The sequence below is a fragment of the Macaca thibetana genome, chromosome 14, assembly GCF_024542745.1.
Source record: "Macaca thibetana thibetana isolate TM-01 chromosome 14, ASM2454274v1, whole genome shotgun sequence".
In the NCBI taxonomy this organism is placed as follows: domain Eukaryota; kingdom Metazoa; phylum Chordata; class Mammalia; order Primates; family Cercopithecidae; genus Macaca; species Macaca thibetana.
Genome location: NC_065591.1, coordinates 57741268 through 57763169, shown reverse-complemented (window position 1 = coordinate 57763169; position 21902 = coordinate 57741268). Strand labels below are relative to the sequence as shown.

At 37.7% G+C, this 21902-nt stretch overlaps 2 protein-coding genes across 2 annotated transcripts in view; one reads left to right on the top strand and one right to left on the bottom strand.

Annotated features, from left to right (window-relative positions):
• RPL27A (ribosomal protein L27a) overlaps nt 1-21902 on the top strand; it is a 1008958-nt gene that overhangs the window by 64334 nt on the left and 922722 nt on the right. The gene's annotated exons all lie outside the window — the stretch shown is intronic.
• Nucleotides 11414-12358, bottom strand: LOC126935160 (olfactory receptor 5P2). The gene has a single exon (XM_050756359.1). The coding sequence runs from the start codon at nt 12356-12358 to the stop codon at nt 11414-11416; it is 945 nt and encodes a 314-aa protein (XP_050612316.1).

Genomic DNA, 21902 nt, shown 5'->3' with positions numbered 1-21902 from the left:
ATGCTATTCTGATCAAACTACCATTGACATTCTTCACAGAATTAGATAAAACTACTTTAAATTTCATATGGAATCAAAAAAGAGACTGTATAGCTGAGAAAATCCCAAGCAAAGAGAACAAAGTTGGAAGCATCACACTACCTAATGTCAAATTATACTACAAGGCTATAGTAACCAAAACAACATGGTACTGGTGAGAGGTGACAATGTGCTAGCAGCCCTCGTTTGCTCTCAGTGCCTCCTCGGCCTTGGCATCTGCTCTGGCCATGCTCAAGGAGCCCTTCAGCCCAACGCTGTGCTGTGGGGGCCCCTCTCAGGGGCTGGCCGAGGCCAGAGCTAGCTCCCTCTGCTTGCAGGGAGGTATGTAGGGAGAGGTGCAAGCGGGAGCCAGGGCTGTGCACGGCACTCATGGGCTCCGTGGGCCCACACTCGGTGCAGCCAGCTGGTGCCTGCTGGACTTGATTGGAGGCTGGGTCCCCTGCATGGACTACTGTTCCCTCTTCACAGGGTCATTGTCCATGGTGGCAGGTCTCCATCTCTTTCTCGCTTCCCCTTTTTTCCTCTTGGTTGTCTGGGATGAGCTCCTTCTGGGTTGTCTGAGTGCCCAGGCTAGGTGCCACAAAGTGCCCCAGTGAGTGCCAGTGAGAGGTGAAACCGGCTGGGCTTCAGGGAGGGGTGGGGAGTTGGACAACTTTTCTGTCTAGCTAAAGGATTGTAAATGTGCCAATCAGCACTCTGTGTCTAGCTAAAGGTTTGTAATTGCACCAATCAGCACTCTGTCAAAACAGACCAATCAGTTCTCTGTAAAATGGACCAATCAGCTCTCTGTAAAATGGAACAATCAGCAGGATGTGGGTGGGGCTAGATAAGGGGATAAAAGCAGACTACCCGAGCCAGCAGTGGCAATCCGCTGGGGTCCCCTTCTGCACTGTAGAAGCTTTGTTCTTTTGCTCTTCTCAATAAATCTTGTTGCTGCTCACTCTTTGGGTCTGCACCACCTTTATGAGCTGTAACACTCACCACGAAGGCCTGCAGCTTCACTCCTGAAGTCAGCGAGACCAAGAACCCACTGGGAGGAGCAAACAACTCTGGAGGCGCTGCCTTTATGAACAGTAACACTCACCACAAAGGTCTGTAGCTTCACTCCTGAAGTCAGCGAGACCATGAACCTACCAGAAGGAAGAAACTCCGAACATGTCCGAACATCAAAAGGAACAAACTCCAGACACACCATCTTTAAGAACTGTAACACTCACCGTGAGGGTCCGTGGCTTCATTCTTGAAGTCAGCAAGACCAAGAACCCACCAATATCGGACACACTGGTACCAAAACAGACATATAGGCCAGTGGAAAAGAACAGAGACCTCAAAAATAATACCACACATCTATGACCATCTGATCTTCATCTAACCAGCCATAAATAAGCAATGAGAAAAGGATTCCCTATTTAATACATGGTGCTGGGAAAACTGGCTAGCCATATGCAGAAGATAAAAACTGGACCCCTTTCTTCCACCTTATACAAATTAACTCAAGATGGATTAAAGACTTAAATGTAAAACGCAAAACCATAAAAACCCTAGAAGAAAACCTAGGCAATACTTTTCAGGATATTGGCATGGGCAAAGACTTCATGATGAAAACGCCAAAAGCAATTGCAACAAAAGCCAAAATTGACAAATGGGATCTAATTAAACTAAAGAGTTTCTGCACAGTAAAAGAAACTATCATCAGAGTGAACAGGCAACTTACAGAATGGGAAAAAAAATTTGTAATCTACCTATCTGACAAAAGTCTTAATATCCAGAATCCACAAGGAACTTAAACAAATTTACAAGAAAAAAAACCAGACAACCCCATCAAAAAGTGGGCAAAGGACATAAACAAACACTTCTTGAAAGAAGACATTTATGTGGCCAAACAAAGATATTTAAAAGAGCTCAACACTGATTATTAGAGAAATGCAAATCAAAACCACAATGAGATACCATCTCATGCCAGTTAGAATGGTGATTATTAAAAAGTCAAGAAACAATAGTTGCTGGCAAGGCTGTGGAGAAATAGGAATGCTTTTACACTGTTGGTAGGAATGTAAACTAGTTCAACCATTGTGGAAGACAGTGTGGCAATTCCTCAAGGATCTAGAGCCAGAAATATTCAACCCAGCAATCCCATTACTGGGTATATACCCAAAGGAATATAAATTATTCTACTATAAAGATACATGCACACATATGTTTATTGGAGCACTATTTACAATAGCAAAGGCATGGAACCAACCAAAATGCCCATCAATGCTAGACTGGATAAAGAAAATGTGGTACATATACCCCATAGAATACTATGCAGCCATAAAAAGGAATGAGATAATGTCCTTTGCAGGGACATGGATGAAGCTGGAAGCCATCATCCTCAGCAGATTAACAGTGTTGGGGTTAAATCAGGCTGGTGGGAAAAATATTAGAGATACTTATAGAAATAGACACAAATCTTCTTGGAAGGCCTAGAAGTTTACATAACTTCAGTTATAACTTCGGTTAGAAGTTTGCATAACTTCCACCTTCAGCTGAAGGTGGCCTGATCCCTTTACCTTTAGTTAAACAAATTAAAATAGTAATAAAGAAAGGCGGAGTAGTTTACCTAGCTAGCTTGTTTACTCATATCATCTTAAGACTAACCTTTGATGTACCTCCAGTGCTTAAGTGCTTTTAATTGGGAAGTCCACAATGTCAATTGCCCTCCAATGGTGTTGACTCAAGTTTTTGTCAGTTAATCCTACTGAATAAATGTGAGTGAGTCACAGCTGTTTACAGGACTCAGCAGGAAGCCTGTAAGCAGCTGGGACCCTCAGCTGTACTGGCAGAGCAGAATATCTGTGTGTCAGTTTATGTTTATTCATCCTTTGCCAAATCAGGGGTTTACAGAAATAGACCCCCCACAGCTAGTGCCCCCGCGAAAGGAGCGCTGCCCCAACACAGGAACAGAAAACCAAATACTGCATGTTCTCACTTATAAGTAGGAGTTGAACAATGAGAATATATGGACACAGGGAGGGGAACAACACACACCAGGGCCAGTCGGGAAGTGGGGGTTGAGGGGAGGGAGAGCATTAGGACAAATAGCTAATGCATGTGGCGGCTTAAAACCTAGATGATGGGCTGATAGCTGCAGCAAACCACCATGGCACACATATACCTATGTAACAAACCTACACATTGTGCACTTGTATCCCAGAACGTCAAGTAAAACGAAAACAACAACAACAACAACAACAAAGAAAGGACACTAATTAATAACATGAAAACACATGAAAGTATAAAATTTGCTGGTAACCATGGACATGTAGTCAAATTCATAATATTCATGCTGTAATTATAGTTGGTAAAACAGAAGTCTATTTTAAAAGTTAAAAGGCAAAAGCAATAAAAATAACTGCAACGGCAAAAATTTGTAAACGCATATACAACATAAAAAGATGTAAATTTTATCATCAAAAACATTTAAATATGAGAGAGGAAGCAAAAGTGCCAAGCTTTTATGTGGTAGAAGTTATTATCATCTCAAAATAAAATGCTGTAACTATATGTTGTATATATGCCTCATGGTAACCACAAGGCAAAAATCTATAGTAGATACACAAAAGATAAAGAGAAAAGAATCAAGGCATGCAGAAAATCATCAAATCACAAAGGGAGACAGCAAGAAAGGAAGAAAGAAAAAAAACCTGTAAACCGGAAAACAAAATTTACAAAAGTAGTTAACAAAGTGGCAATCCTAAATACCTATCAGATTACTTTAAATGTATATGAACTATATTATCCAAAGAAAAGACATAGAGTGACTGAATGTATTCAAATGCACATGCACTGTATCCTGCCTATAGGATACTCAGTTCAGCTTTAAAGAAAACATAGACTGAAAGTGAAAGGATGGAAAAAGATATACCACACAAGCGGAAACCAAAAGACAGCAGCAATAGCTATACTTATATCAGATAAGATAGACTTGAAGTCAAAAACTGTCACAAAAGGCAATGAAGATAATTATATGATAAATATGGCAATTTACCAAGAGAAAAAGCAATAATTAATACATAGGCACCCTAGGTCAGAGCTCCTAAATACATAAAGCAATTATTAAGTAATCTGAAGGAAGAAAGTCAGCAGTACAATACTTCCAGGGGACTTCAATATTTTTCTTTCAATAACAGATAAGTTATTCAGACACAAAGACAATAAAAGGACTATGGATTTTAGGCCAAATGAACCTAACAGGCATATACAGAATATTGCATCCCACAGCAACAGAAAACACATTCTTCTCAAATGCATATGAAACATTCTCTAGGATAGATCATATGTAAAGCAAGAAAACAAGTGTTAATAAATGTTAAAAGATTAAAATCATATCAAGCATCTTTTATGACCACAATGGTAAGGAGCCAGAAATCAATGACAGGAAATAAATTGTAAAAATCACAAATATGTGGAAATTAAATATCACTTTCTTGAACAACCAATAGTCAAAGAAGAAAGCAAATGGGAAATAAAAATGTATCTTGTGACAAATGAAGGTGGAAACATAATATCTAAAAACTTACTAAATAAATCAAAAGTAGTTCTAAGAAGGATTATGGTGGTAAATGTCTACATTAAAAAAAGAAAGATCTCAAATAACAACTTTTAAATTTTACTTTATTTTAAGTTTTGGGGTATATGTGCAGGATGTGCGGTTTGTTACATAAGTAAATGTTTGCCATGGTGGCTTGTTGCACCTATTAACCCATCACCTAGGATTAAGCCCAGCATGCATTAGCTATTTTTCTTGATGCTATCCCTGCCCCCGCCCTCATCCCTGACAGGACCCAGATGTGTTTTGTTCTCTTCTCTGTGTCCATGTTTTCTCATTGTTCAGCTCCCACTTATGAGTGAAAACATTTGGTTTTCTGTTCCTGTGTTAGTTTGCTGAGGATAATGACTTCCAACTCTATCCATGTCCCTGCAAAGGACATTATTTTGTTCCTTTTTATGGCTGCATGGTATTCCTTGGTGTATATGTACCACATTTTCTTCATCAAGTCTATCATTGATGAGCATTTGGGTTGGTTCCATGTCTTTGCTATGGTGAATAGTGCTGCAAAGAACAAACATATGCATGTGTCTTTATAACAGAATGATTTATATTCCTTTGGGTCTTTACCCAGTAATGGGATAGCTGAGTCAAATGGCATTTCTGGTTCTAGGTCTTTGAGGAATCACTACACTGTCTTCCACAATGGTTGAACTAATTTACATTCCCACCAACAGTATAAAAGCATTCCTATCCCTCCACAGCCTTGCCAACATCTGTTGTTTCCTGACTTTTTAATAATTGCCATTCTGACTGGCATGAGATGGTATCTCATTGTGGTTTTGATTTACATTTCTCTAATTATTAGTGATGTTGGGCTTTTTTTTCATATGTTTGTTGGCTGCATAAGTGTCTTCTTTTGAGAAGTGTCTGTTCATGTCCTTTGCCCACTTCTTAATGGGGTGGTTCATTTTTTTCTTGTAAATTTGCTTAAGTTCCTTGTAGACTTTGGATATTAAACCCATATTAATATTATCCATATTAGTCAGATGAATAAGTTGCAAATAACAACTTAATGTTACACCTCAAGGAACCAGAAAAGGAAAAACAAATTAAGCCCAAAGTGTGCTTTAATAAAAGGAAATAACAAATATCAGAGCTGAAATGAATTTAAAAAAATAGAAAAAAATAGACCAACAAATTGAGAGATTTTTTGAGTAAAAATTAACCAAATTGGCTAACCCTTAGACTAAGAAAATAAAAGAGAAGACATAAGTAAATAAAATCCAAACTAAAAGAGAATACATTACACCTGATACCACAGAAATACAAAGAGACTACCGTGAAAAATTATACACCAGTAATTGAATAACCTGGAATAAATGGATAAATTCCTAGAAACATAGGTGTTATATTTTTTACGTATGTCTAACATAAAAATAAAATCTGAACAGACCAATAAGGAGTTTGGAATTTGAATCAGTAATAAACTATCTTCCATGAAAGAAAGACCCAGGAAAAAATGGATCGTGAATTTTACCAAACATTTAAGAATAATTAATGCCAATCTTTTCAAATTCTTTCAAAACATTCAAGAGAAAGCAACACTTTGAAAATTATTCTGTGAAGTCAGCATTACCATGATATCAAGGATGGACAAATACACTACAAGAAAAAATTACAGACGAATACCCTGATAAATACAGATGCAAAAATTTTCAATAAAATACTAGTAAACAAATTCAACAACATATTATACATGATGATCAAGTGCGATTTATCCCTCTGATGTAAAGGTGGTTCAACATATGGAAACAATAAATATGATACACCACATTAACAGAATGTAGGATTTAAATCACATGATCACCTCAATAAATGCTGGATAAGTATCTGACAACATTCAACATCCCTTCAGGATAAAACTCTCAAAAAATTATGTATCAAAAAATATACCTCAACATAACGAAGGTCATGTATGACAAGCCCACAGCTAGCATCATATTCAGTAGTGAAAGGCTGAAATATTTTTCTCTAAAATCAGCAACAAGACAAGGATGCACACTCTCACCATTTCTAATCAACATAATACTGGAAGCCCTAGCCAAATAAATTAGTCATGAAAGAAAAATAAAAGCCATCCAAATCAGAAAGATGCAACGTATCTGTATGCAGATAACGTTATCATATCTGTATGAAATCCTAAAGACTACATGCAAACACACACACACACACACATTAGAACTAATAAATGAATCAAATAAAGTTGCAGGATGCTAAATCAACATAGAAAAGTCAGTTGTACTTCTTTATATGAACAAAGGTATATGTGAAAATAAATTAAGAAAACAATCCCATTTATAATATTAAATAGCACCAAAAGAATAAAATACTTAAGAATAAATTTATCCAAGAAGGTAAAAAATCTATACATGAAAAATTATTTTAAAATGGATGTAAAAAATTGAAGAAGAAACAAATAAATATCCCTGTTCATGTATTGACAGATATAGATACCACCCAAAGCAAACTATAGACATAATAAAATTTGTCAAAATTACAATGATCTTTTTAGAAAAATTGAAAAAAGTCATAAAATTCTTATGAACCTCAAAAAAGTTCAAATAACTCAAGCAGTATTAGGCAAAGAAGACAAAGCTAGAAGCATCACTTTTACTGATTTCAAATTATATTACAAAGTTAAAGTGATCAAAACAGTATGGTACTGCCATACACACAGACCAATGGAACAAAATGGAAAGACAAGAAATAAATCAACATATATAGTCAATTAATTTTCCACTGGGCACCAAGAATACACAATGGGGAAAGAATAGTGTCTTTAATAAATGGTTTTGGAAAAACTGCATATGCACACGCAAAAGAATAATATTGGATGCTTACTTATACCATACACAAAATCAACTCAAAATGGATTAAAGACCTAAACAAAATACCTGAAACTATAAAACTCCTAGAGAAAAGCATAGGGAAAAAGCTCCTTGATGTTGGTCTTCTCAATTAATTTTAGATTTGACACCAAAAGCACAGGCAACAAAAGCAAAAATAAAAAATTGGGACTACTTCAAACTAAAAATCTGCACAGCAATGAATACAAAATGAAAAGACAGAATTGGGAGAAGCTATTTGCAAAACATGTATATTATAAGGGGTTAAGATCTAAAATATATAATTCACACAACTTAATAGCAACAAAAAGCACAAATAACTGGGTTTAAAAAATAGGCAAAAGTCCTGAATAGATATTTTCAAAAAGAAAATATGCAAATGGCCTATATATATTTGAAACATGTATTTGAAAAGGTGTTCAATATTAACCTTCAGCAAAATGCAAATCAAAACACAATGAAATATCTTCTCACACCTGAAAGTATGGCTACCACCAAAAAGACAAGTAGTAACAAGTGTTGGTTAGGGTGTGAAGGAAAGGGAACCATTGTACACTGTCGGTGGAAGATAAATTGGTATAGCTATAATAAAAACAATGTGGAGTTTCCTCCAAAATTTTAAAATAGAACTAACATATAGTTCAGCAATCTTTCTTCTAGGTATATTCACAAAATAAATGAAATCAGGATGACAAAGAGATATCTGCACTCCCATGTTCATTCAACATTATTCAAAATAGCCAAGATACAGAAATAACCTAAGTGCCCATCTATGGGTAAATAGATAAAGAAATTGTGTTACATATACACAGTGGAATATGACGCAGCCTTAAAAGAAAACAAGGAGATTCTCTCATTTACGACAACATGGATGAATCTGGATGATGCTATGCTAAGTGAAATAAAGAAGATAGAGAAAAATACTGCATAATCTCACTTATATGTAAGAAAAAAATGTTCAGTAGATAGAAAAAAATAGTAGACTGGAGCAAAGTGTGGGGGAAGTGGGAGATCTAGGTCAAAAGGTACAAAGTTGCAGCTACGTAGGATGAATTAAGTCTACAGCTATATAGCATGTGGACTATAGTTAGGGTATTGTATACTAAAAGTATGCTAAGAGAGTAGATTTTAGGTGCTTCTACCACACACACACACAAACACACACACACACACACACACAAAGCTATGTAAGGTAATAGACACGTTAGTCTGCTTGAATATAGTTATTATTTAACTACGTACTTGTATACCAAAACATCATGTTGTACATCTTAAATATATACAATAAAAATGCAAAAAAAGAAAAATATTCCACCCTCATTTGTTTTTATGGTATCAGATGAGAAACTCTCTGTCTTTTCTAAATGGTTTTCCACTATAAGAATAAATTCTTTCTCTCTAGTTCTTTAAAGGCTTTTCTGTTTTTAGTTTTTAAAATTTAATTAGCATGGATTTCCTTGGGCGTATCCTATTTGAGGTTTCTCAACTTCCTGAATCTGTGCTCTATATGTCTTTCACAAAATTTAGGAAGTTTTTTGCTATTGTTTCTTTGAATACTTGCTCAGTCCCTCTTTAATCCTCCTGTCCTTCTGGAACACCCACAATACACATGCTAGTTGTATTTTTACTGTCTCACAGTTATATATAGCTCTGGAGGAGTTTTTATTTTTCCAGGAACTGTGTGAAAATCAGATACATGGGAAAAGAGGAAAAATATCATACCTGATTTGATCTGGAGCCCCAAGAAGGCTTCCTACATGAGGGGAAATAAAATTTAGGTTGGTATGTATAGCGTAAGTAAGCATTACCCAGGTGAGAGGGGAAATGCGTTTCAGTTAGAGGTACTGCACATAAGAGGGTCTTGAGACATCAAAGAAAATACACATGTTTAAGGATTTGAAATAAGACCAAACAAGACCAAATAATTAGTTTTTAGAGTTTTGTGCTTAGGGCCGAGAGGAAGAGTGGTGAGAGATGAAAAAAAAAGGCCATATTCAGGATCTGAACTAATCTATTTAAATTTATGGTTAGCGTATTGAGGATTGGAAGAGAGTGAGAAACAAAGTAGAAAGCTGGCTAGGGTTTATTAGTCAAGGTTCTTCAGAGAAACAGATTCAATAGGATGTGTGTATACATGTGTGAGTGTGTATGTGTCTGTGTATGTGAAGGGTGTGTGTGTGTTTGTGTGTGTGTGTGAGAGAGAGAGAGAAATTAAGAATTACCCTTATGCGATTATTTTGGTGGCTAGCAAATCCTCAATACACAGAGGAGATGAGCAGATTGGAAATTCCAGCAAGAGGTGATACTGCAGTCTTGAATCCAAAGGCAGTCTAGAGGCAGAATTTCTTTCTCTTTGAAGGTTCCTCATTCTTTTCTCTTAAGGCCTTCAACTGATTAGAAAAGATCCATTCATATTACAGCGGGTAATCTGCTTCAGTCAAAGCTACTGATTTAAGTGTTAATCACATCTAAAAAATACCTTTGCAGCAATATCTATCCTGATGTTCAGCCAAACAACTGGGCACCATAGCCAAGTCAAGTTGACACATAATAATTAGATATCCAGGGGTACTATTGTAAAATAAATGTAAGACGTGGTAACTTGAAATTGAAGTGCTGACAATGAAGATGAAGAGAAGCTGTAAATAAATATTGGACTCAGAATGTATAAGAATTTGTAACACAGTGTAGGAGTGTAGAGAAGAAAAAAATAAATCACTATAAGTTTTCTGAATCAGTAAATTGATTCGGGCTGGGCACAGTGGCTCACACCTGTAATCCCAGTACTCTGGGAGGCCAAAGCAGGAGGATTGCTTAAGCCCAGGAGTTTAACCAGCCTGCTCAACATAAGGAGACCCTGTCTCTACAAAAAAATTTAAAAATTAGTCATGATGGCCCATGCCTGTGGTTCCAGTTACTCAGGAGGTTGAGATGGGAGGATCACTTGAGCCCAAATGCTCAAGGCTGCAGTAAGCCGAGACTGCACCACTGCACTCCAGCCTGGGCAACAAAGTGAGAATCTGTCTCAAAAATAATAATAATAATACATTGATTCAATGATGGTGCATATTACAGCAGGACAGCAAGTTAGGAGCCAAAGAGAGGATGAGGAAAGAGAAACAAATGTGGTAGTCATTGGCATATAGAGGAAGATTAAGATTATTTGGGATGGAACGGTCCACTTCCCTTAAGTATCCTTAGCAGGCTGTGGACCTAACTATGAACAAATCACTCCAAGAGTTTGTTCCACTCAATCCTTAACGAGTTCAGGAACACTGATGATCCCTGCAGAGGAAGTCACCTCTTTTGGCCTGATGGAGGATTCCACAGGTAACTCAGGGGCATCTCCCCTTTACTTTTCTAGAGACTTCACATATCCAAGGCCAAATTCAGAGGTCAAGAACACAGTTTAGAATTTTATGGGTCCACAAAGCCCATCCCCAACAGATAAACTTACTGCAAGAAAAATGATCCTAGCAATTTTATTTTCTGGTTCCACTTTGTCATTTCCTCACAGAATGTAATTAGTCATAACTCTAGTTATCACACACATTTCAGGATAAGCTGCTGTTGAAAATGGACACAGTCTTAATGATTTTAAAGTATAGTAACCTCAACTTACAGCAAATAACTACTTTTGAAAAATAAATGTGAATAACATTTTTTTTTAATTTTTAGCATATTAAGTATTCTGTCATGTGAAACATTTTGTTTTTGTTAATTATACATTTAACTTAATTTTATTAAAGGTAACTAACTATGGACCTCTGATTTACTACTTAGTGTCTGAAAATCCACTAGCTGCATATACTAAAAAGCTCTGTACTAGTTAACTATATATAAACATATATTTCAATGACAGGCACTCAATTTCCTTTTATTATTATATCTATGGGATATCATTATATTAAATTCTACAAAAAAATAGTCATCATTAAGATAATATTTTTCTACCAAGCTCTCTCTTCAGAGCCCCCTTAATCTCCTTGTTCCTGAGGCTGTAGATCAGGGGGTTCAACATGGGAATCACCACCGTGTAGAACACAGACACCACCTTGTTCTGGTCAGTTGAATAGCTGGACTTGGGCATCACATAAATGAATGTAATGGTCCCATAGAACAGAGTGACTGCAGTGAGGTGGGAGGTGCAGGTGGAGAAGGCCTTGTGGCGCCCCTCAGTGGAGCGCATCTTCATGATGGTGATGAGGATATAGATGTAGGAGATGGCTATGACACACATAGTGACCACAATGATGGAGCCAGAAGAAAATGAGAGAACAACTGTGGAGACACTGATATCAGAACAAGAGAGTTCAAGTAAAGGAGCAAAATCACAGAAAAAATGATTTACTTGATTTGGTCCACAGAAGAGTAAAAAATAGAAGGAAGTAGTATAGGAGACAGCAATGAGAAAACCAGCCATGTAAGCTACTAAGAGTAGCTGGACACTGACTTGTGTGGACATTTTGGTTGAATAAAGCAGAGAACTGCAAATTGCCACAAAGCGGTCATAGGCCATGGCAGCCAAAAGGAAGCATTCGACTGTCGCAAAGAAAGCCGCTGAACCAAGCTGGATGGCACATCCAAGGTAGGAGATTGTATTTCTCTCCACCAGGAAGTTTACAAGCATGTTGGGTGTGACAGAAGATGAATAGGCCATGTCAGCAAAAGCCAAGTGACTCAGAAAAAAATACATAGGATGATGCAGCTGAGAAGAGATTCTGATAAGAATAATTATGCCGAGATTGCCAGATGTGGTTACCAGGTAGATGCATAGGATGATCATGAAGAGGATGACTCGAAGGATTGGATCATCTGTTAAGCCCAATAGGATGAATCCTGTCAGAGCAGTGCGGTTCCCGTCCTTCAGGGAATCCATGAGATGGAGTAGCTGCTGACTAAATGAACCCATGATGAGGACAGCACATTAAAATGTTATAAATTTGATGGCTTCATCTTCATTAATATATACATGAAGGTTAATATGAACAGATGTATCACTCAAGGAAAGTTTAGACTTTTTTTTTTTACCTTAGGGTTTCATTGTTTATATATTTGTGGGTAATGAGTCTTTCTGTATTTTAAAATCTGTTTTAGAAGAAACACCAAAAAATTGCTTCAAATAATGTGTATACTTTTCAATTTGTATTTTTAATGAAATATACTTAAAGTTGCTTTAAAGAGAAAGATTTTAAAACATAAGACTTACAAGAATAATAAAAGGTATGGTACATATAACAAAAATGATTAAAATATATTAATGTAAGATTAATGAAAACTTAAATATTAGCTAACATTTACTGAATGCCTATCAAAATACTGGCTCAGGGTTAAGAATTGTATCTATATGTATATAATATATAACATATATTATTGTATTATATACATTATATATACAGACGTATCTATTTTAATTTCCATAAAATAATATTAAGCACTTTTATTATTACCATTTTATAGATAGGGAAGCTAAGTTTGAAAATGTTAAGTAACTTTCCTAAGGTTACATAGCAAGTGGTAGAATCCAGATCTGAATCCCACGTAGTTTGAATCCAGTCAATTTCCATAATAACTATGTTATTAATGTAATTTGTATAAAATTGTACAATGTAATTCGTATAAAATTGTATAACCATTACATTTATAGCATGGTTGGAAAATATTTACCAGGAAATCTAGTACACTTGAAAATCAGTAGATAACAGATTAACATTTCAGTTCTCTGAAATGTACAACTGATGTATAAAAGAGATGCCTAGCTAGTTACATAGTTTATAATGTTTACCACTTAAACAACACTAGTTTTTTAAAAGAGACATACGATTTTCTTCATAGGACAAGGAAGAAATAGGAATTTCAAGTTGTGTTTATGAATGAAGTCACCTAGTATACATTGATTAACTACTTTTATTATTTCCAGTTAAAATATTATTATATCAAGTAGGTTGAAATATCAATTTAACCACTATGCAAAATGTTGTATGATTAATATTCAGAACATAATTAAGATATTTAGTCAAACCAAATCATTTCCTAATATAACAGTGTTAACAAATTGAAGTATTATAGAATCAAATCATATTATTTCGGACATAATATACAGAAGAACAAAGTTTCAGCCTAGAAATATAAGAAGTTTACCAAGGACACTCTGCTGATGGCCAGCTTGACCCTCATCTCCAAGCTGTCTGGTCTTACAGCCTTATCTTTCTCTGAAGTGTCTAGTTGGGCCAGGCATGGTGGCTCACATCTGTAATCCCAACACTTTGGGAGGCTGAGGTGGACAGATCACTTGAGTCCAGAAATTTGAGACCAACCTGTGCAACATGGCAAAACCTCGCCTCTAAAAATTAGCTGGGCTTGGTGGTGTGCACCTGTAGTCTCAGTTACTTAGGAGGCTGAGGTGGGAGGATCACCAGAGCCTGGGAGGTCAAGGCTACAGTGGGCCATGATTGCACCACTACACTCTAGCCTTGGTGATAGAGGGAGACCCTGTCTCCAAAAAAAAACAGTCTTTGGCTGGGCATGGTGGCTTACACCTGTAATCCTAGCACTTTGGGACGCTGAGATGGGTGGATCACTTGAAGTCAAGAGTTCAAGGCCAGCCTGGCCAACATGGTGAAACCCCATCACTACTAAAAATACAAAAAGTATCTGGGCATAGTGGTGCATGCCTGTAATCCCAGCTACTCAGGAGGCTGAGGCAGGAGAATCACTTGAATCTGGGAGGCAGAGGTTGCAGTAAGCCAACATCACACCATTGTACTCCAGCCTGGGTGACAAAATGAGACTCACAGTTAGTTAATTTATATTAGCATTATGGCTGAGTGCCAAGTTTAGACAGCAGTAAAAGACCATGTGAGTATCTGTTCTTATGGGTGGGTAAATGAAGAGTCTTGGTAAACTGACTTATGCCTGTTAATTCACACTAAATTGACTGCAGAAACTTAATTTAATTCAGCTAAAGTTACTTGCTAGCTAATTGCAAGATTACATCTGTCTTGTTTCTTAATTGTGACTTGTGAGTACACACACAACTTTAGAGAATAAAATGTTCTCAAATGGAAAAAATGAAATTCATTACACCAGATTCGCCCACAAATCCAAAGTCTTACCTTGTGAAATAAAAATTTAATCATCTGGCCAGGTGCAGTGACTCAAGCCTGTAATCCCAGTGCTTTTGGAGGCGAAGGTGGGCAGACCATGAGATCAGGAGTTCGAGACCAGCCTGGCCAACATGGTGAAACCCCATCTCTAAAAATACAAAAACTAGCTGGGCTCAGTGGTGCACACCAGTACTCCCAGCAACTCGGGAGGCTGAGGCAGGAGAACTGCTTGAACCCGGGAAGCAGAGGTTGCAATGAGTGGAGATCGCGTCACTGCACTCCAGCCTGGGCGACAGGGTGAGACTCCGTCTCAAAACAAACAAACAAAAAATTTAATCATCTTACACTTATAAATGTAGATTCCTTGTCATTTTATAGTAGCCACCCTATATTGTTTTTTGCCTTTGGGGATAAATCTCTGAAGATTCTAGAGATTCAAATGTGAATTTGAAGCAGCAGGAATCATTATCACATTTCTCAAGTGAATATTGAGCAGTTCAACTCACAAAAACACACATAATCTTTAAGAGTTTGTCAATTCTCAGATGATCGATTTTTTTTCATTTTGTCTAGGGGGTGGTGCACTTTCATTTGATAATTAATGGGAGTATAATATAATGCATTATATCATAGTCAAATATTGGTTCTAAGTATACTTTGATACTTCAGGTTAAAGAATACTAAACTGCAAATATAAAACAGTAAACGGCTTCATTCATTCAACAAATATTCATTTTCTAAGTATTTTGTAGTGTTAGAGAACATTCAAATAAACACAATTAGGAACAACAAAGGAAATATTACTACTGACCCCACAGAAATACAAATAATCATCAGAGACTTCTATAAACACCTGTATGCCCACAAACTAGACAATCTGGAAAAAAATGGATAAATTCCTGGACACAAACATTCTCCTAAGACTGAATCAGGAAGAAATGGAATCTCTGAACAAATAGCGACCTCAAAATGAAAACAGCCAACCATGAAGCTCACAGTCAACATCATACAGATTGGGCAAAAGCTGGAAGCATTCCCCTTGAAAACTGGCACAAACAAGGATGCTCTCTCTCACCACTCCTATTCAACAGAGTATTGGAAGTCCCGGCAAGAGCAATGAAGCAAAAGAAAGAAATACAGGACATTAAAATAGGAAGAAAGGAAGTCAAACCATTTCTGTTTGCAGATGACATGATTCTGTACCTAGAAAACCCCAATGTCTCAACCCAAAAGCTCCTTAATCTGATAAATAACTTCAGCAGGGTCGCAGGATACAAAATCAACATACAAAAACCACTAGCATTCCTATACACTAACAACAGCCAAGCTGAGAGTCAAATCAGAAAGGCATTCCCATTCACAAAAAGCATAAAATACCTAGGAATATAGCTAACCAGGGAGGTGAAAGATTTCTACAATGAGAATTACAAAGCACTACTCAAAGAAGTCAGAGATGACACAAACAAATGCAAAAACATTGCATGCTCATGGATAGGAAAAAATCAGTATTATTAAATTGGCCATGCTGCCCAAAGCAATTTGTTATTCTTATTAAACTACCAATGATAGTCTTCCCAGAACTAGAAAAAAAATTAATTCATATATAATCAAACAAGAGCCCAAATAGTCAAGGCAATCCTAAGCAAAAAGAACAAAGCCAGAGGCATCACGTTATAATACTCAACTTTATACTACAGGACTACAGTAGCCAAAACAGCATGGAACTGGTACAAAAGTGACACATCAACCAATGGAACAGAATAGACAATCCACAAATAAGGCCACACACACAACCATCTGATCTTTGACAAAGCTAACAAAAACAAGCAATGGGGAAAGGACTGTCTATTCAATAAATGGTACTGGGATAACTGGCTAACAATATGCAGAAGATTGAAACTGGACCCCTTTCTTACACTACATTTAAAAAAACTCAAGATGAACTAAAGACTTACACGCAAAACTATAAAAACCCTGGAATATAACCTAGGCAATACCATTCTGGACATAGGAGCTGGCAGAGATTCATGATGGAAACACCAAAAGCAAATATAACAAGAGCAAAAATTGACAAATGGGATCCAATTAAACTAAAGAGCTTCTGCACAACAAAAGAAGAAACTATCAACAGAGTAAACAGACAACCTACAGAATGGGAGAAAATATTTGCAAACTATGCATCCAACAAAGGTCTAATATCCAGAATCTATAAGAAACTTACACAAACTTACAGGACAAAAACAAAAAGCCCACAAAAGCAAAGGACGTGAACAGACTATTTTCAAAAGAAGACATACAAGCATATGAAAAAAAAGCTCAATATCATTGATCATTAGAGAAATGCAAATCAAACCCACCATGAGATACCATCTCATACCAGTCAGGATGGCAATCATTAAGAAGTCAAAAAAAAACAGATGCTGGTGAGGTTGCAGAGAAAAGGGAACGCTTATACACTGTTGGTGGGAGTGTAAATTAGTTCAGCCATTGTGGAAAGCAGTGTGGTAATTCCTCAAAGAGGTAAAACAGAACTACCATTTGACCCAGAAATCTCTTTCCTGGGTATATACCTTGATATGGTTTGGCTGTGTCCCACCTAAATCTCATCCTGAATTGTAGCTCCCATAATCTCCATATGTCATGGGAGGGATCTTGTGGGAGGTCATTGAAACATGGGGCAGGTTTTTCCCATGAAGTTCTTGTGATAGTGAATAAGTCTCACTAGATCTGATCATTTTATAAAGGGCAGCTCCTCTGCACACACTCTCTTGCCTGCCACCATTAAGACATGCCTTTGCTCCTCCTTTGCCTTCTGCCATGACTAGGAGGCCTCCCCAGCCATGTGGAACTGTTAGTTTACTAATCTCACAGTTTTCTTTACAAATTACTCAGTCTTGGGTATGTCTTCAGAGCAGTATGAAAATGGACTAATACATACCCAAAGGAATATAAACTATTCTATCATAAAGACACATCCCCATGTGTATTTATTGCAGCACTATTCACAATAGCAAGGACATGGTGATACGGTTTGACTGTGTCCTCATCCAAATCACATCTTGAATTGTAGCTCCCATAATTCCGTTTTGTGGGAGGGTCCCAGTGGGAGAAAATTAAATCATGGGAGTGGTTTCCCCCATATTTTTCTCTTGGTAGTGAATAAGTCTCATAGGATATTATGGTTTTACAAGGGGTTTCCACTTTTGCTTGGCTGTCATTCTCTCTTGCCTGCCACCTTCTAAGATGTGACTTTGCTCCTCCTTTGCTTCCACCATGATTGTGAGGCCTCCCCAGCCATGTGGAATTACGAGTCAGTTAAACCTCTTTCCTGATTGAGACCATCCTGGCTAACACGGTGAAACCCCGTCTCTACTAAAAATACAAAAAATTAGCTGGGCCTGGTGGCAGGTGCCTGTAGTCCCAGCTTCTCAGGAGGCTGAGGCAGGAGAATTGTGTGAACGTGGGAGGCAGAGCTTGCAGTGAGTGGAGATCATGCCACTGCACTCCAGCCTGGGCAACAGAGCCAGACTCCGTTTCAAAAAAAAAAAAAAAAAAACCTCTTTCCTTTATAAATTACCCAGTCTCAGGTATGTCTTTCTTAGCAGTATGAGAACATGAGAACAGACTAATACACATGGAATCAACCTAAATGCCCATCAATGGTAGACTGGATAAAGCAAATGTGGTACATATACACCATGAAATACTATGCAGTTCTAAAAAAGAACAAGATCATGTCCTTTGCAGCAATATGGATGGAGCTGGAGGCCATTATCCTTAGCAAACTAACACAAGAACAGAAAACCAAATGTTGCATGTTCTCACTTATAAGCAGAAGCTAAATGATGAGAACACATGGATGCAAAAAAGGGGGACAATAGACACTGGGGGCTATCTTAAGGTGGAAGGAGGAAGAGAAGCAGAAAAAAAAACCTAAAGAAGAGACCTCAGAAACTGACCATGCTGGCATCCTGTTTCTGTAGAATTATAAGAAAATAAATGTCTATTGTTTAAGCCCCCAGTCTAAGTATTTTGTTATGGCAGCCCATGCTGACTGATACATTCATCAAAATTTAAAACATTTGTTCTTTAAGTGACAGCAAACAAACACAGAAACGGATATAATATTTGCAGTATATATATATATATCTCACTTAGGCCTTATGTTCAGAAAAGAGATCAGAAAATTACAAACGTTGGCTGACCATCTGTATTGCTTGTGTATTATAGTGACAGAGATGAGTAGTTATGACAGATTGTTTGGCCAATGAGCCCAAGATATTTCTCTCTGGCCTTTAAGATCTTGCCAACTCTTGAACAAGAATGTACAAAGAACTCTTATAAATAAATAAGAAGTAAAATAGCCCAATTTTAAAAATAGATAAAACATTTGAACAGGCATTATATACTTAATTAATTTTTTCCTGCTTGCCATCTGTAAACTACTTTTAAACCCATCTAGTTATTTTATCATTACAGTGACTGTATTTTTTCAGCTATAGAGTTTATCCTTTTTTATATAGTTTATGTTTCTCTGATTAGATTCTATGTTGGTTTGTTTATGCATTTTTAAGCCTTTGAACATATTATAATACATTCTTTGAAGTCGTTGTCGCCTAAATCCAACAATTATTTGGAGTCAGTCTCAATTGACCACCATTTTTCATTGACATAGCTTATACTTTACTGCTTCTTTGCGTTTTTTAGACACTTTGTTCAAAAATAGGACATTATAAATAATAATTATAGTGACTCTGAAATCTGTTATATTCTTCTAATGGTTGTTGGTTTTATGTTGTGGTAGATAGCTGTCTTCTCTATATTTATACCATAAAATATATAGTAAACTCCTTTCCATTTGTTTTGCAGCACATGATATATTTGTTCAATTTATCTGGCTTCCAGCTGCTGTTCTTTTAACCCAGTGCCTAGGGGAACTCTTCCATGATTGTGAATTTATCAATAATTTAATAACTTGGGCAGTTTATTATCAGTTTGGAGAACAGGGTTCAGCCTCTCTGCAGTTAGTTCCCTTGCATGTAGGTACCCATTAAATTTCCAACTGCATTTTTGTTCCCAAGTTCTGTCATCTGACCATCCAAGTCATTTGTTAAATTTTTATCTGATGCCTGTGCTTAGAAATTCTATCAGTCAAAAGTGCAACAAAACAGGGGCCAATATGGCTGATTAGAAGCATCTCTTACCTCCTTTAATTAAAAGAACCAAAATAGTGAAGAGATAATCACTCTTTGAATAGATCATCCAAGAGAAAACACTGGAATTCAACAGAGAAGTGGCAACAAACACCTAAAGCAAGGGAAAGGCAGGGAGCAAGGCAGTCTGCTTAGCCAAGATCAGTGAAGAGCCAGAAGAGACTTCCTAATGCAGGGAAAATGTAAGTGAGAGATTCCCAGTGGTCCACATTCCCACCATGAAATCCTATAATCCTAGCCAATGGAGAGCTGCATGGCCCTTGTAGGCCCCAAGAATAACATAGGGAGTCCCTGGAAACCACACAAAGGCATTGCTTCAGAAAGAGAGGTCATGCTGGGTCCCACAAGCCCTGAAGTCCTGCACACAACAACAAGACGCCATTTTGAGAGCCTAGCCCACACCAGACTGCATCTTGCCCTGCAACCTGGGCCAATATGGCAGACACCAGCAGCGATTCTGCCCCACCCCTGCAGAGGAATGGTTGCACATTCTCATTTATCCTGAGGACAAGTTCTGCTGCCTGCAACTGCTGTAGGTGTAGACTGCTATGGGCTGAGGTACACTAAAAGCCCACACCCCCAGCTGCCTGCCCATGGCTACCCCCAGGAAAAGCAACTCCACCCTCTGCAGTAGCACACCCACTGCCTCCTCCACCTAGGCTTACCCTACTACTGCACACCGTAGCCAATGTGTTTAATACCAACAAGAGGCCTGAGGACACAGGCAGGCCTGGTTACCCCCACCCAAGTACTTGAGCACATCACCCAGGAGTCTGGGACTCTCCCAGTCCAGTGCACCACTGGTGGCATCTGAGCACTTCTCCTAGAGTCTAAAGTTGGACCCACTCACCTGCCACTGCCACCACAGCTAGCATCTACCTACATATGCCACCTGTGGGTCTGGGGAACAGCTTGCCCAAACCATTTCAGCCACTGTTAACACCAGTGGGGACCACCTGGGTCCCAAAGTGCTGTTCCACCACTGCTACTGCCATTGCCCAAGCAACACCCACCCCTTAGGGGCTCAAGAACGCACCCAACCTGCCAACCCTCCACTGATATTCCCAACACTAGAGCAAGCCACCTGGAGGCCCAATAATTGGCCTGCCTCAACCCACTAATGCTGGTCCTGTAGGGCCCAAAGACAGGCACGCTCAGCCCACTGCTGCCACCACTGGTGTCTGAAGACTGGCCTACCTGGTGTTCCAGTTCTCAGCAAAACTTCATCAAAACCTTCACTAACAACTACACCCTGAGTCATTGAGGAAATTACAGACATCACTGACACTGTTTACAGCCAAAGAAATAATACAGAGACTACACTATTAAATGCACCCAGAATCAAAGCTAAATTGCAATACCCAACCAGCACCATAGATATGTCTTCAGGAAAATGTCCTTGTCTCCAAAAACAAATTTTTAAAAAATGTATAAAGCAACTGTTACATCAGACGTGCAGGTATCAAAGTAAGTACATAGGAAGAAGAAAAAGCAAGGAAACGTGACACTTCCAAAGGAACACAATAATTCTCCAGCAACAGATACTAATCGAAAAGAAATTCATGAAATCTCAGCAGAAAGAATTCAAAACTTTGATGCTAAAGAAGCTCAGTGACATACAAGAGAACTCTGGAAAACAATACAGAGAAATCAGAAAGACAATTCAGAACACAAATGAGAAATTTACCATAGATAGATATAAAACAGAACCAAACAGAAATCCTAGAATAGAAGAATTAATTGAACGAAATACACAATGCATTTGAAAGTTTCAACAATAGGCTAGATCCAGCAAGAAAAAAAAAAATCAGAATGTGAAGACAGGTCTTTTGAAATAACCCAGTCAGCAAAACTAAAAATAAAAAAGGATAACTAAATCCCTTGTGACATATGAGAGCCCATAAAGTGACCAAATTTTCAAATTTCACCTAAAAAAGGTGAAACATAGGGCACAGAGCCACCTCTCTGGGCACACTCAGTAAACTGGTCAAAACCAGTCCACAGCCAGCAGTCATTTCTCAGAAAGGAATGCTTTGTAGACAAGGAGAACTGCCATGCCAGAACCATGAAAACAGAAGGAGTAGTGTCAGGTGGTCAAATGAAA